At 55.1% G+C, this 13,391-nt stretch overlaps 1 protein-coding gene across 4 annotated transcripts in view; it reads right to left on the reverse strand.

The window, feature by feature from the left end:
* The window catches only part of MSI2 (musashi RNA binding protein 2), a 424,197-nt gene that overhangs the window by 267,691 nt on the left and 143,115 nt on the right, over positions 1–13,391 (reverse strand). For all 4 annotated transcript variants that reach the window (XM_004707028.3, XM_045299348.1, XM_045299347.1 and 1 more), the window contains exon 4: positions 8,298–8,390. In XM_004707028.3, coding sequence (XP_004707085.1) covers positions 8,298–8,390 — 93 coding nt within the window. The remainder of the gene's footprint in view (positions 1–8,297; positions 8,391–13,391) is intronic.

A 13,391-nucleotide genomic window follows, 5' to 3' on the forward strand; every position in this document is an offset into this window, starting at 1 on the left:
AGGAAGGAAGGAAGGAAGGAGCCCTGTAATGGGGTGTCCTATCGACAGAGTGGGGGCGAGTGAGCCTGGGAGCCAATGTTCAGGCCAGGACACAATGCCTTCGGAGCCCTGTGCCAAGTCTAAATGAACCACGATTTCTTTTCCACAAGGACCACTCCTTGCACCCCCTGGCACAAGCCAGAGCAGTGGTTTCTCCTCCACTTTCCGTGCCCACTGAACTACCTCCAGGGAGAGACAGGCTGGCTCCCCAAGCCTTCCAGTGGCCAGGAGCACCCTGGGAAGGTGAGCCAGTGGGAGAACTTAACACGCTTCCCTGGCCTCATTAACTCCTTCCTGCCCACAGGCTACACAGCCGCTGGCCTTCCGCTCCTTGGCCCAGCAGAAAACTGAAAGCAAGTCAACCACACTGGGAAACACAATCAAACAGGGAAGTCGGAACGTCTGGGCCCCGCTTCCCCTACCTACTATGCATCTGAACACGGCTTTTGATTAGCATAATCTCAAATTTCCCCAGCTTGCTACCCAGAAGGCACCCTATTTTCCTATTTGTGTATTTTAAAACACTGTTAACAGAGCAATAATCATGTCTGGAGCATTTGCCTAACAACAACTGGCTATATTTCATACACTAAAAGGAAATGGGAAGCCTTCCTAGAAACCCACTATTTCAGTGGCTTTTTCCTTTTTGCTTTTTCCTTTCCTCTTCTTTTGCCCCTTCCCCTTAGCAAAGGTGAAGATTTGGGAGAAGTGAGGCTGGGGAGCCTAATCTGTTTCTTACTCAAACCTCCCTCCACTGCTGGAGCAGGAATGGGCCTTCAGAGGAGGACGCGGGAACACGCAGGGAGGTTTACCTGCAGGGCACCCAGGATCTTATTACTGCCTGGGGATGGTTTTCTGGGGGGCGAGGGCGAGGGCGAGGGCGGGCCATGAGGAGGCACAATGCTTGTCCTCTAAAGGCAGCTGTTCTTGCTGAGCAGCTCTTTGCCAGGGGTCAAGTACAATGCCCTCCTCCCCGGCCACACTTCCGGAGAGAGAGACTGGCGCAAACCAGACAGAGAACTCACACGGCTCGGGGACAGTGTCGGCGTTGTTCTGGACCATCGTGGACGAACACTTCAACACAAAAGTAGCCTTCCGCTGGTCCGCCAGGGAGGGGAGAGTCGGTGGCCCTTCCTGGTGGGCCCCACAGTCATCATTCAAGAAGACCCGAGAGCCACGCAGATGTCAGGGAGGCCGGGCCTCCAGCCCACCTGTACGAACCCATGACAAGACAAGCAGTACCTCTGGGTGCTCTGATGCCCACAAAGGAGAGGCCGGACTTTTGTCTTCCGGGCCTGGGCTGAGAGGGCTGCACACTCCCAGAGCCCTGCTTGTCCATGGCAGATGCCTGGAAGCAGTGAGCTCCTCCCACAGGGTCACAGTCTCACTCGGGTACATGCTCACCTGCTGGTTTACTTTCTCACCCATCACTTGCCTGTCTCATGTCAAAGGCTTTCGACTATGTTTAGCCCAGGTACGACTCTCCCTCACACAGAACGTATCGGAGGACATGGCCATCACGACCCCTGCACAGAGGACCGGGAGCCAGGAAAGAACAGGTGCGAAACGAGGGGGGTTATTCATTCGTGTTCTAAGACTATCTAGTTAAGTCCCCCTACCTCTACACCCCTCAAGAAAAAGCTCTCCGGCCCTGCTCTCGGCAGCTCCATTGGACTTTCCGAGGCCCACACCCAGCTCCTCGCTGCCACAGAGCTGCCCTTGGATGAGACTAAAGGGCTCTCACTCTGCACACCCCTTCCCCTCGAGCCCCTTTCTTCCCGGCTACCACCTCGAGGGAGGTCCTGGAGCAGGAAGGGGTTAAAATCCCCATGTCAAACCACTCACTCAACCCGGGCACTGGCCCAGAAGGGACATGGGAACCAGGGCAGCCGAGTGATAAAGGCCGGATTGTAGCAGCCCACTGAATTGGAAATGACTTGTGGGCCTAATGAAACAGGACTTTGGCAGGAAAACAGAGTGAAAGGAACGAGACAATAAAAGGCAGGAACAAAGGGTGCAGAGTTGTTTCAGCGAAATAAGCTCACTTTGTCGTTGGGGGAAGCCAAAGCCGATTAGGATAAACCGATGACTAAGCATAAGTCTTCCAAACTAATTACACCGCTCGCCATGTGAAGTATAATTGGGAGCCTCCAACCCGGGGGCTGCCTGCTTTCACAGGCGTCCACCTACAGGGAGAAGCACCCATCGAGGAGGAGGAGCGAGCCCCGAGCAGCGCTCTCATCGCCGCCCACGGCGGGAAGGGGCAGGCCCGCACCATCCGGGATGGAGCGGAGCATTCCTGACGTGTACAGACCTCTGTTTGATCTCCCAAATCCTGTGAGGGAGAACTGAAGAAACGGGCTTGAAGGACAGGCCCTCGCCGTAGTCTCTTTGATCCCAGTGCACTTTAATTATCGAGCGGGGCTATTCCCGGGGCTGCGCGGGAGAGAACAGGACGATTCATTGTCTGGGTCTCCGCGTGCCTATCGGGAGCATCAGTGGCGTGCCATTTCTGGGAATGGTCTAGATACATCATCCCTCCGTGGATGAAGTCACCAGTGCAGATAACGTCCCCCGGGAAAGTCAAGCCGGGAAAATACATGACTGCATATCAGCATTTTTTGACACGTGAACAAAACCGGCTCCCTCGGAGTTTAGGGGCTGCCTGGGTGGCTAAGGGGGAGGCGGGTTTTATAAACAGGAAAGAGAGGTCAAGAGTGGGCCGAGGAAGGAAAAAAATAAATATCACGAAGGGCTCGATCGGTACAAGCTGTCTTGATGGCGAACAGTTCACTTACCTTTCTGAACACTAGGTGCGCTGCCTACAGGACTCACGTCCCTGACGCGGTTGAGAAGCAAACTTCCGTCAAGTGGCTTTTGCGAAGCTCAGCAGGGGGCACACGTGGCTTGAATTTGGAAATGCCCAGACGTAGCAGTCCTGAGTCGTCATCAACCCACGGCTGTTGGGCCCGCCCTGACTCAGAGCGACCAGGAGGGCAGGGTGGGACTGCCCCGGTGGAATTCCAAGACTGGGACGCTTCAAGGCAGCGGTTCTCAACCTGTGGGTCACGACCCCTTTGGGGGGGTCAAACGACCCTTTCACAGGGGTCGCCCGATTTATCACGGTAGCAAAATGACAGTGATGAAGTCGCAAAGAAAATAATGTTATGGGGGAGGTCACCACCACATGAGGCGCTTCATGAAAGGGCCGCCGCGCGGGGAAGGTTGGGAACCACTGTTGATGGGAACAGGCGGCCTCCCTGTCCTCCCGAGAAGCGGCTGGTGGCAAGGAGGGCACAGGACTCTGCCTTGTGTCCTTCGGACGTGCCCTCGGGAGAGCCTGGCCCCTGGAGAGGGCAGCATGCTGGGGGCAGCAGACAGACAGGGAAAAGGGGAAGACCCTCACCGGTGTGGATTAGCTGCTACCATGGGCTCACACATGAGAACCACTGGGGACGGTACCATCGTGCACAGGGCTGCAAGGAGCTGGCCCAGTCCCACACGCCTCACCACCGCAGTGTGGCGACTCTTAGCGACAGCGCAGAAGGGGGTCCAGTGACACGGGCAGTCGCCGTCAGGCCCACAGAGCCGACAACATGCGCTGGTGGGTTCTTTACAGGTGTTCCTACCCCAACTCCTCCTCTCGCGTGAGACTGAGGTCAAGCAGCTGCACAGGCAGGCCCAGCCCCCGGGCTTGAACACCTGTGGCCGACCCTTCCCACAGACAGCAGCACCCTGGCAGCCCCGGGGGCGGGGACAAACATCCCCAAAGAGCAGCCGCCTTGTGCCAATGGCCGTTCTTGGTGACTCATCTGAGATAGAAACAACTGAAGACATCCCAGACCCAGGGGTCAATCTTCTGGGAGGGGAGGGGGCACCAGCAGAAATGGGTTCAGAAGCCTCCAATTTCAGCTATTTAAAGCGGCTTGGTGTGTCCTTCTGCGCTCCCTACACTTAAAGTAATGACACCGTTAAACTCCCTGAGCTCAGCTCCTTGATAACAGTCTTACCCATTTTTGATTGCCACCTGAAATAAACCGTTGAAGCAGCTGCCACCTCAGGCAGGATGAGGCGCGGGAGAAGGGAAACATCAGAGGGGACCTTAAAAAAGAAGGTGGCTGGGGAAGGGTGGACAGTTCTAGACTTGAAAGAGGAGCAGCTCGGGTCTGAATTCATGGCTCTTGAATGCTGTCTTCCCTGGGCGACCCCTGCTGACCCCTCACCTCCCTGACCCATCCTGCCCACCGCTTTCAATGGGCGTGAGGATCCCACACCACAGAGAAAGCAAAGGGCTGAATGAAGGCAAGTCAGAACACCCCGCGACAAAACCACAGCTGCCTCCGTGAACCAAAAGCATCAGCGTGTGTTTCTCACCGCAGCCTCCCACCTGGGTCTACACGCTTCTCCAGGTGAGGGGTCCCCCCTCTAACTCTCCTGAAGACTTCAGAAGTACGCGCTTCAATTCACACCATGTCACGAGGGCAGTTTAGAGAGCCCTACAGCGATGCCAGGAGAGACCAGTCCCTGGAGAAGGACACTATGTTTGGTGGGGTGGGGGTGGGGGCCGGGAAAAGAAGACGACCTTCAACGAGATGGACTGACACGGTGGCCGCTTCAACGGGCGCAAACTTAAGAACCCCGGGGAGGGGGGCACAGGACAGGTAGGGATTCGGGCTTCTGAACAAAGGGGCGAGATGAGTTGGGACTGACTCCATGGTACCTCACCACAACGAGGGGCGCCAAGCCGGCTCCTGCTCGGTGTCGCTTGTGTTGGGGGAACAGAAAAAAGCCCAAAGAGGAAGAAAGATCAATGTGGCAAGAGTCCCCAAGGACGGTCTCAGAGGCCAGCCCTTACCACTCTGGCAGCATTAGCAGGCACACTGTCTTCATGGAAAACAGTGCGTCCCGGCCTTTCCCTTGCCAATGTGGTTTTCAATCTTCTTCACACTGCTCCCCAAATGGGGGGCCCTGGGGTAGCTCTCAGGCTGCTAATCCCAAGGCAGGCAGCTGGAAACCATCTGGCGCTCCCCATAAAAAGTTTCCGTCTCAGAAACCCAGAGACAGTTCTAGTCTCTCCTACTGAGTCCCTAAGAATCTGAATCTACGCCATAAGACTGTTGAGTTGGGCTCTTCCTAATAAGCCTTCGTGACCACCCTGTGTCCTTCGAGAAAATCTATCGCGCCTACCTTTGGAATTCCCCAAACAGTCACCACAGCCATCTGAGTTACCTTGGCCAGCCTGCCCCTTCCCAAGGCACTCTCTTGATTAGACCTTTTGGGGGAGCAAGTTCCCTAACTAAACAAGTGTTATTACAGAGAAAAGTTGGTTGTAGCTATCCACTGATAGCAAAGCTTGTTCAAAAACAATGTTTGGAACAAACCTGTGCATATGTGACCCGGAACCCTCTGACGTGCCCCCATGTACCCTGAGTCCCAGCATCACCCCTTGGAACAGTGCAGACACACAATCTCTTCTTCCCCCTACCCACATGCAGACGGTTGGCGGGGCCCTGGCCTGAGTCCCTGTTATCAGGCAAGGCTGGAGAGGAAGGCTGAATCCAGTACAACCTCAGGGGGCTGTGGCCCCAGTCAAGGATGGCATCCCAGTGAGACTCGGTTTGCCAATAGACAAAATGGGCACTACCACCACCAGCCTCCCAGCGAAGAATCCCACAGGTCAGGTCAGAGGACAGGCTGGCCTACTGTCCTACGCTTAGTAAGCACTCACTCCATCAAAATTACACCTCAGCAAGCTGGAGTTGGCGTGCAGCTAGCCCAAAGCAACTTTGCAGAGTCAGGAATGTGTGTGTGCACATGAGTGTGCTTCACACAAGCACGTGTGTAGGCACATACACTGCTCGTGTCTGGTTCCCTCCAGCCAGGCTCTAAACTAGTGCAGTGTTGAGTCCGTTTGTCAGTTCATCTGCGACTTCTTTGCATAGCTCTAGGACTTGCTCATTGCCCCAAAGGCCCAGCAACAGAGTTCTCTCCGACTTTGATCTTGAGAGATGGCGAGCCCTGCCCAAGGGGATGCAAAAATAACACTAGCCACCGGCTATTCTGCAGACAGACCCAGAGGATGCTCAGCGCATGTGTATGAAATGAGCTATGAAAACGCCAGCAGAGAGAGCTTTATGGGTTTCGATACTTTCAAAAGCCTCTTTAGTCCATTAATAAAACACTTGATAAGTTTACAGATCCTACTGGAATCCACAAACGTTACTGCAAAATTAACCGAGCAGCTTCAGAGCGGGGTGAGTGCCAGGCCAGGGCCATGGGTCTGGGACAGCTTCCCAGATGAAAAAGCCACAGTTCTCAGGGCAGGGTTGTGCCACGGTGGGCATGGCTAAAGCATGCAGGGTCTCCCCTGGACCTGATGCCCAGCTCCTACGTGTGACTAAAGAGAGAGCAAGAGGGACAGAGACAACCGATGAGGGAGAGAGGGGACAGCGGGAGAAAGACAGGAAGGAAGAAGAGAGAAAAGAAGGGTTGGGGCCCAGGAATGTGCTGCCTGTTGGCAAGTACAAGCCTGTTGAACACCAACAGCCCATCTGGGCCGCATCCACCTCCCTGACACCCACAAATCGGCCCACGAGATTCCAAAGCAAGTTTCGGCTTGAAAAAGGAACCCACCTCCTGTTACAAGCACTGCCCGGCCTTGCTTCAAAGGCAGGGTGGTGGGGGAAGAGGGCGCTTGCTCCAGACACAGGCTGGACTTATCTCCTTTCATTATGCCCGACCTCTCTCCCTGGGCTGGGTGGGGGCGGGGTGAGGACACCATCCCCAGCTATTTAAATTCAGCCTGAGAAGATGAACTGGAGGGTGCTCGGTCACCAACACGCTCGGCCACTCTTCAGAACCCAAGCGGAAGGGATCAGCCTCGCGGGCACAGCCAGAGAGCACAGTGGGGCGGGCATCTTCCCAGCGCCCTGGACCCGGCTGGGCTGGAGGAGCAGACCTCTCTCTGTCGCACGGTCTGCCATCCATGCAGAAAGCAGACACAGGAAAGCCTCCACTCTGACTGTTGTCTCTAGACAGACGGGCACACGTAGGGTCATCGCTGCCCATCGCCTTGGGCAGACGAGCAGAAGGCACAGAACTTGCAGACTGGCAGGGGGGACGGACAGCAGGGACTGTGAACTGCCCACGGCAAGCAGGGCAGACCGGGAGCAGTATCCTCTGGTCCACATCTGCCCTTCGGCGGGGAGGACACAGACCTGTGAGCCGGACACAGCCCCAGGACAGTGTCCCCAAGCAGAGAGCCCCAAGCAGCGTCTGGCTCAGCCATTCACCTGCCAGCCTCTTTAACCCGTCTCCACGCAGGGCAAACCTGGTGCACCGTGAATAGAACTGTGCGCCAAGGGGACTTCGGTAACTGTTTTCTCCAAGGTCAACAGCCAGGCCTTTCTTCTGAGGTTCAGCTGGATGAATGAGAACCTCACCCTTTCAGTTCCCAGCCCAACGCATGCACCATGTGCACCACTAGGGGATGTGCCCAGGGCCCTCAGGCCTGTCTTTCTCATGGGAGCCAGAAGAGGACACCACATGAAAGCCATCAAGGCTCAAATCCTGTGGCTGTCCAGGGGCAGCAGATCAGTCTGGGAACCCCATTTCCTTCACAAGAACCCACTCTGGAAAGCCCCGTCTCCCCCCAGCATGAGTGAGGCTGCATGAGCACGGCGTGTACCACATCTGTCTGTCGGCATGTACCATGTCTGTCTGTCTGCCCCACACATGCCCATCATTCCTGCCTGAGTGAGGGTTCCTGGTGTGGCTCCCACGCTCCCGGCATCATGTCCATGCTGCCTCACAGACACTGAGTTGGAGAACGCTGACAGGTACGGTGTCAGCACCTTTTCCAAGTCTCCTTGGCATTTGACACGGGGGCTCGGACTGCCAGGGCCCCAGGGGCAGGCCTCCATCTCACCTTTCCAGAAAGGCACAGGACAAAGCCCAGCACTGCTCACAGCCTCCGGCAGCTTCTGCCACACCTGAGTCACAACCCCGCATCTCAGCCGCTACCCCCACCAGCTCCCAGCCCAATTCCCACATGGTCAGCAAATGCCAGCAAAATCGCACTAAAAGGCCACTCTGTCTGCTCCTGTAGGCATAAGGGAGACGTGCCCACTGCACGCCGGCCTCCCGTGTTCCAGCTGCTGCTGAAGTCCACGTAGAGCTTCAGGGTCACATTCAAGCCCGCGGTCTCTGGGGACACGATGGAGGCGGCCACTGTGAGGCCAGACCCGCGCGGCGCTTACCTTGCCAAACTGCTCGAAATATTGCTTTACATCTTCCACCACTGTGTTCGCAGACAGTCCGCCCACGAATATTTTCTTTGTTCTTGTGACCATCTGCAAGAAACGACAAGAGGACGACACAGGTTAACCAGGTGACCTGAAGGTGCACTTCTTCAGATGCCAAAACCGGGCACCCTCCACACTTTTCCAAACCAAACCCCAGTTCACTGCCCTCGAGTCGGGGTGGACTCACAGCGAGCCTAGTGGACAGGTGGAACTGCCCATTTGGGTTTCTGAGACTAAATCTTTTCAGGAATAGACGCCTCATCGCTCTCCCTTAGAGCCGTTGGTGTGTTTGAACTGCTGACCTTAAGGTTAGCAGTGGACTGGGTAGTCTGCCACCAACCCCCCAAAAATCCAAACTCACTGCCATCAATCTTTTTCAATGCACAGCAACCCTGTAGAATGCCCCAGTGGGTTTCAGAGACAGTAACTCTTCATATGAGTAGAAAGCCTCCTCTTTCTTCTGAGCAGCCAGTGGTGGTTTCAAACTGCTGACCTTGTGGTTAGTAGCCTCATGTGTAATCCCGATGGTACCAGGGTTCTGAGCCCACCACCAAGAAAGGGTAACTTTCAGATCAAATTAAGCCGTATGCAGCAGGCCTTTAGAAAGCAACTGTCCTGGAAACCCTAGACCTCCAAGTTGCAGCCTAGAAAACGCGAATCTCATCCACCCTCTGTCTTGGCCTCTGTCCGACTGAGTGAAAACCATTGTCGACCTAAGAGACTGAAACAAAACTACAACCACAAAAAGCTGCTGCCTCAAAAGTACTGACAACATTGGTCCATAAACACGGCTCTGTTCAAAGCAGCCCAATGGTAGGAAACAGCCCCAGTGCCTGTCGACGGACAAACGGAGAACCCTATGGGATCTGTACGTATGATGGAATGTTCCGGGCCACACAGAGAGACAAAGGCCTGATGCACGCTGAAATACGGACAAGCCTCCAACACCTGATGCTGGGAGAAGCAAGTCGGACGCGGAAGGGCAAAGACGGCATGGCCCACTTAGATGGCATGTCTAGAGCAGGCGCAGTATAGAGACATAGTTACTCATGGATCCCAGGGGGGGTAGGAGGGGTCATCTTGTTGGGAGCCCAGTGTCCTCCCATTAAGGTGGATGGGAAAGTCTGGGGAGAAAGAAGGCTGACGGCTGAGCAGCAGGACACATCTAATGAATGTCCCCCAACTGTGCAGGTAAAGCTTGCTGAAATGTCAGCTCTGTGCTGCACACTGCCACCACTCTTCAAAAAGGAGTGAGACAATGGGTGGTGGTGATGGGTGTACATCAGGATGAGTGAGATTAATGTCACTGGATTTTATACCCTTACAGTCAGTTAAGATGCCCGATGTTTTATTACCTGTATTCTACCATAACTCGGGAAAAATTCATCAACAAGAAACTCAGGACCAATTCTAAAATATGATGGTCTGCTCAGAGCCCACCTGAGCTCCTAGGTGCGGGTATAGGTCTGGGAATGGGACAGACCTTGCACCCAGTGTCCCCCGCCCACCGCCTCCCTTTTCATTTCCCACGATTCTGCCCACACTCTGGTCTAGCTAGCAAACGCCCCCCCCCCCCACCCTCTGTTCACACAGCCCCTCCCCTCCTCAGAAGGCTGTGCACTCCAAAATCCTGCCCTGGACCAATTGTAACCATCCTCCAAGATCCAACTCAAACAATACTTTCTCCAAATGCCAGACCACCCACCTGTCCGGACGGTCTCCAGCCCTCCTGCTTCTGAAACCCCAGGACGTGGCACCCACCCCCTGATGCAGCACACACTTTCCAACGGCGGCCAAGCCATGGGCGAACCCACTGTCTTGCTCCTTCAGGGAAGGTTTGCAGGTCCCAGGCCAGTGGCAGGCACAGAGAAGCTCAGGCCTAAGGTTTGGCGGCTGCATAGAGGAATGGCTGTGGGCACCTTGGCGACTCCCACCGTTTCAAGGCAGAGAGGGAGGCTCACTGATGGGTGGGACCATCTTACACAGAGGTGCCGGAAACTAAACAGGGAGATAAACTGGATTCCAAAGACGGAGTGTAGGGTGTGAGTCGTTGGGGATGAGGTTTTGGCCAAAAACAAAACAAAACACTAATTTACTAAGTTCAGTAGGTGCCACATCTCCCCCATTTAAAAACGGCAGTTTATCACTGTGCCCATCAGCTGAATGAATGAATGAATGAATGGAGAGCAACTCAACTCGGAACAGGACAGGGAGCCTCAGCTGTGCACACTGAAAGCGCCACGCCAGTGGCTCTCGAGACAGTGCTCACCCCCTAGACCCGCCCACACCCTGCTGAGTGCTTGGCCACAACCCCAGGCTCTCCCCATGCCCTGAGCCCTCATGAATCTGTGGGTGTGGCCGCCCTAAAGAACAGAGAGCCTAGGTTGGCATAGCAGCTCCCCGTGGGGACCAGCTCTCAGGGGTGGCTGGTTTACTCCACGCTGGAGTTAGACGTCCTATATTGCTTGAAGAGGGCTTGATCCGGGCGACTCCACATAGCCCGTTGTCTACTTCCTGTTTCCTGTGCGAGCCTGCCCACGGCTTTCACGTGTCGAAACTGGTTTTACCGTCTCTTTTCAGATGGACGGGAAACTAGATGCTACAAGGCAAGTGGAACACTATGAAGAGCTCACCGCCCCACCAAGCTAGCGCTAAGGACCTCTGCTCATGTCTTTGCTCACATGGGGTGGACGGGCTACTCCACCTCAAGGCAGACTCTCCTGGTGGTGTGAATGGTGAGCCTGCTCAGCAGCTAGCAGAAAGGTTGAAAATGTGGTCCTCCCAGGAGTACCATGGAAGAAAGCCCTGGGATTCTGGTTCCCAAAAAACACCCCCTAACTACCTTCTGGTGGACAGGCCCCCTGTGCACACATGAGGTCACCAAGAGTCATGGTCTACTGCTCCAGGGCAACCGAGCCTCCCTTTAGTGCACCTCATAGTCTTCCTCCTCTAGTCTCATCGCCCTCCCCTAAGTCTCAGTGAAAGTGATCCGGGTTTAAATCTCTCCCTAATGGCCAACCTGGGCTGCTCACCACAAGGTCAGCAGTTCAAAACCACCAGCCGCTCCGAGGGAATTAAAGGAGGCCTTCTGCTCCCCATAAAGCGTTTCAGTCTCTGAAACTCATAGGGGCAGAAGGACACTAGGAAGACCCCACAGCCCCACGAGCTAGCTCTCAGGACCGTTGCGCATGTCTTTGCTCACAGTGGGGGTGGCGCTACTCCAACTCACGGCAGAGCCATGACTATGTGTAAGCAGTGACTCAATGGCAGTGAGTTGAGCTTTTTTCCCCTTGGGCTTTTGTAACTTTTCCAACAGACTCCCTCAATGAATAAATCACGTGCTAGGTGCCCAAGATGACCGTCTAATAGAACATGGAATTCTACCCACTATCAGCCTGAGAGGTACTAGCTTGTCTATACCCGCTGCTGTGGAGCAGATTCGGCAGCCCTACAGGACAGAGTAGAACCGCCCCAGAGGGTTTCGAAGGCTGTACATCTTTCTGGAAGCAGACTGCCAGCACCATGGGCCTCTGGGTAAGCAGCAGAGCATGTCACCATTGCTCCTTTTGTCTACCGCGCAAGGCTCGTCCTGGGGGCTGAATGAAATCACAGCTGGCTCAGCGTCCAGCCGGGCACCTGGTAGTCGCTAAATGAATGTTCCCTGCTAATGGAATCCCAAGTGAAGTTACTAAATCCACCCTTGGAGCTCAGGATCAATGCGCAGCTACAAGACACCTGAGACAGAAAGCTCTGATAAATCAACTCTCCCTGGCCCGTTCTCTTCTCCCAGAATTTTAAAAGCCCTTCGCTGCGTCTGTCTGTCTGTCTGTCTCTCCGTTGATTTCAGAATGAAAGACTCCCAACAGTTTTATTTTAGATGCTCCATTCCTCTTCTAAGCCTAGCCAAGCAATTAAATGTCTGCAAAGAAACACTCATGTGATCTACCAGAGGAGGCCTCCACCTGTAGGAGCTCTGGGCAGGTATTCCGCAGAATGAACCCCCGTCTCACTTCCGGCTGGGTACAGAGGCCTCTTCTATCATCCAAATGTGCTCCGGGGCTCGGAAAGCCCGAGGACGCACCTGTCTCTGTTGCCAACAGCAACACAAGCCCACAGAACGGCCGCTCCCCAGTCACTCGGCAAGGGAACGGCCGCCTCTTACACCCTTCACTCACCCACAGTTGCCAGCAGTCCTAAACCCACCTGAGCCAAGGCCCAAACACGGGCACAGCCACCTAGTCATAAATCTGCAGTCTTAACAGCACACACAGATGTACAACGTTCCTTTTTCTTTCAAGGAAGGAGCAGAAATTCCAAGCCCCTGATAAGGTGCCCAAGTGCCCACACATTGCTGAAACATCCTTCCCAGGCACCCAGCCCGGGCCCAGTGAACCAGCTCTCCGGCATGCACTCCAGGGAGGCTGGTTTGATCAAAACCTTCCAGACGGGAAGATGTGCCACTCTTGGTTAGCTGCTCACTGATGGCTCTGCGCTGCGCGGCGGAGGGAGGGACACTGCCGGGGTCAGTGGGCTCTGCATGGTGACCCCTCTCTCTGGGGCACAATGGTGGGAATGCGAGCGGCTGTCTCTGGGCATCCTGTTGGCTCCACTGCTAAATGGCCTGTGGCTTGCGCAACAATTTGCATTCTGGTGAGGGAGCGGGAAGGCAGAGGACCCCAGAATCACACATTCTTCTCTCCATTGCCTTTCCATCTCCATGGCGACTGGTGGCTGGGAAAGGGTGTCCATCCTTTCAATGGGAGCCAACCAAGGGCCCCAATTCCCATTGATGCTACGACAGTGAGTTTGTGAGGGTGGGGGTGGGGGAATATGTGCGAGTGTGTGTGTGCGCACGCCCTTGGAGGCACGCTCTATCCCCACCCCTTCCCATGCTGACTTCTGTGGGTGCCAGGAGACACCCACCCTACGCCTGGGACTTTTAATGTTCTCTGACTGACCTGGGGAAGATGGGGCTCTGACAAAGTACGCACGGGCCCCTGGCCCAACTGTTCTTTGGATTCTTCAAAAACATCCTCTCCCCACTAAAGA

The sequence above is a fragment of the Echinops telfairi genome, unplaced genomic scaffold (genome assembly GCF_000313985.2).
Source record: "Echinops telfairi isolate 266 unplaced genomic scaffold, ASM31398v2 ScPeMD7_7458;HRSCAF=8496, whole genome shotgun sequence".
Taxonomy (NCBI): domain Eukaryota; kingdom Metazoa; phylum Chordata; class Mammalia; order Afrosoricida; family Tenrecidae; genus Echinops; species Echinops telfairi.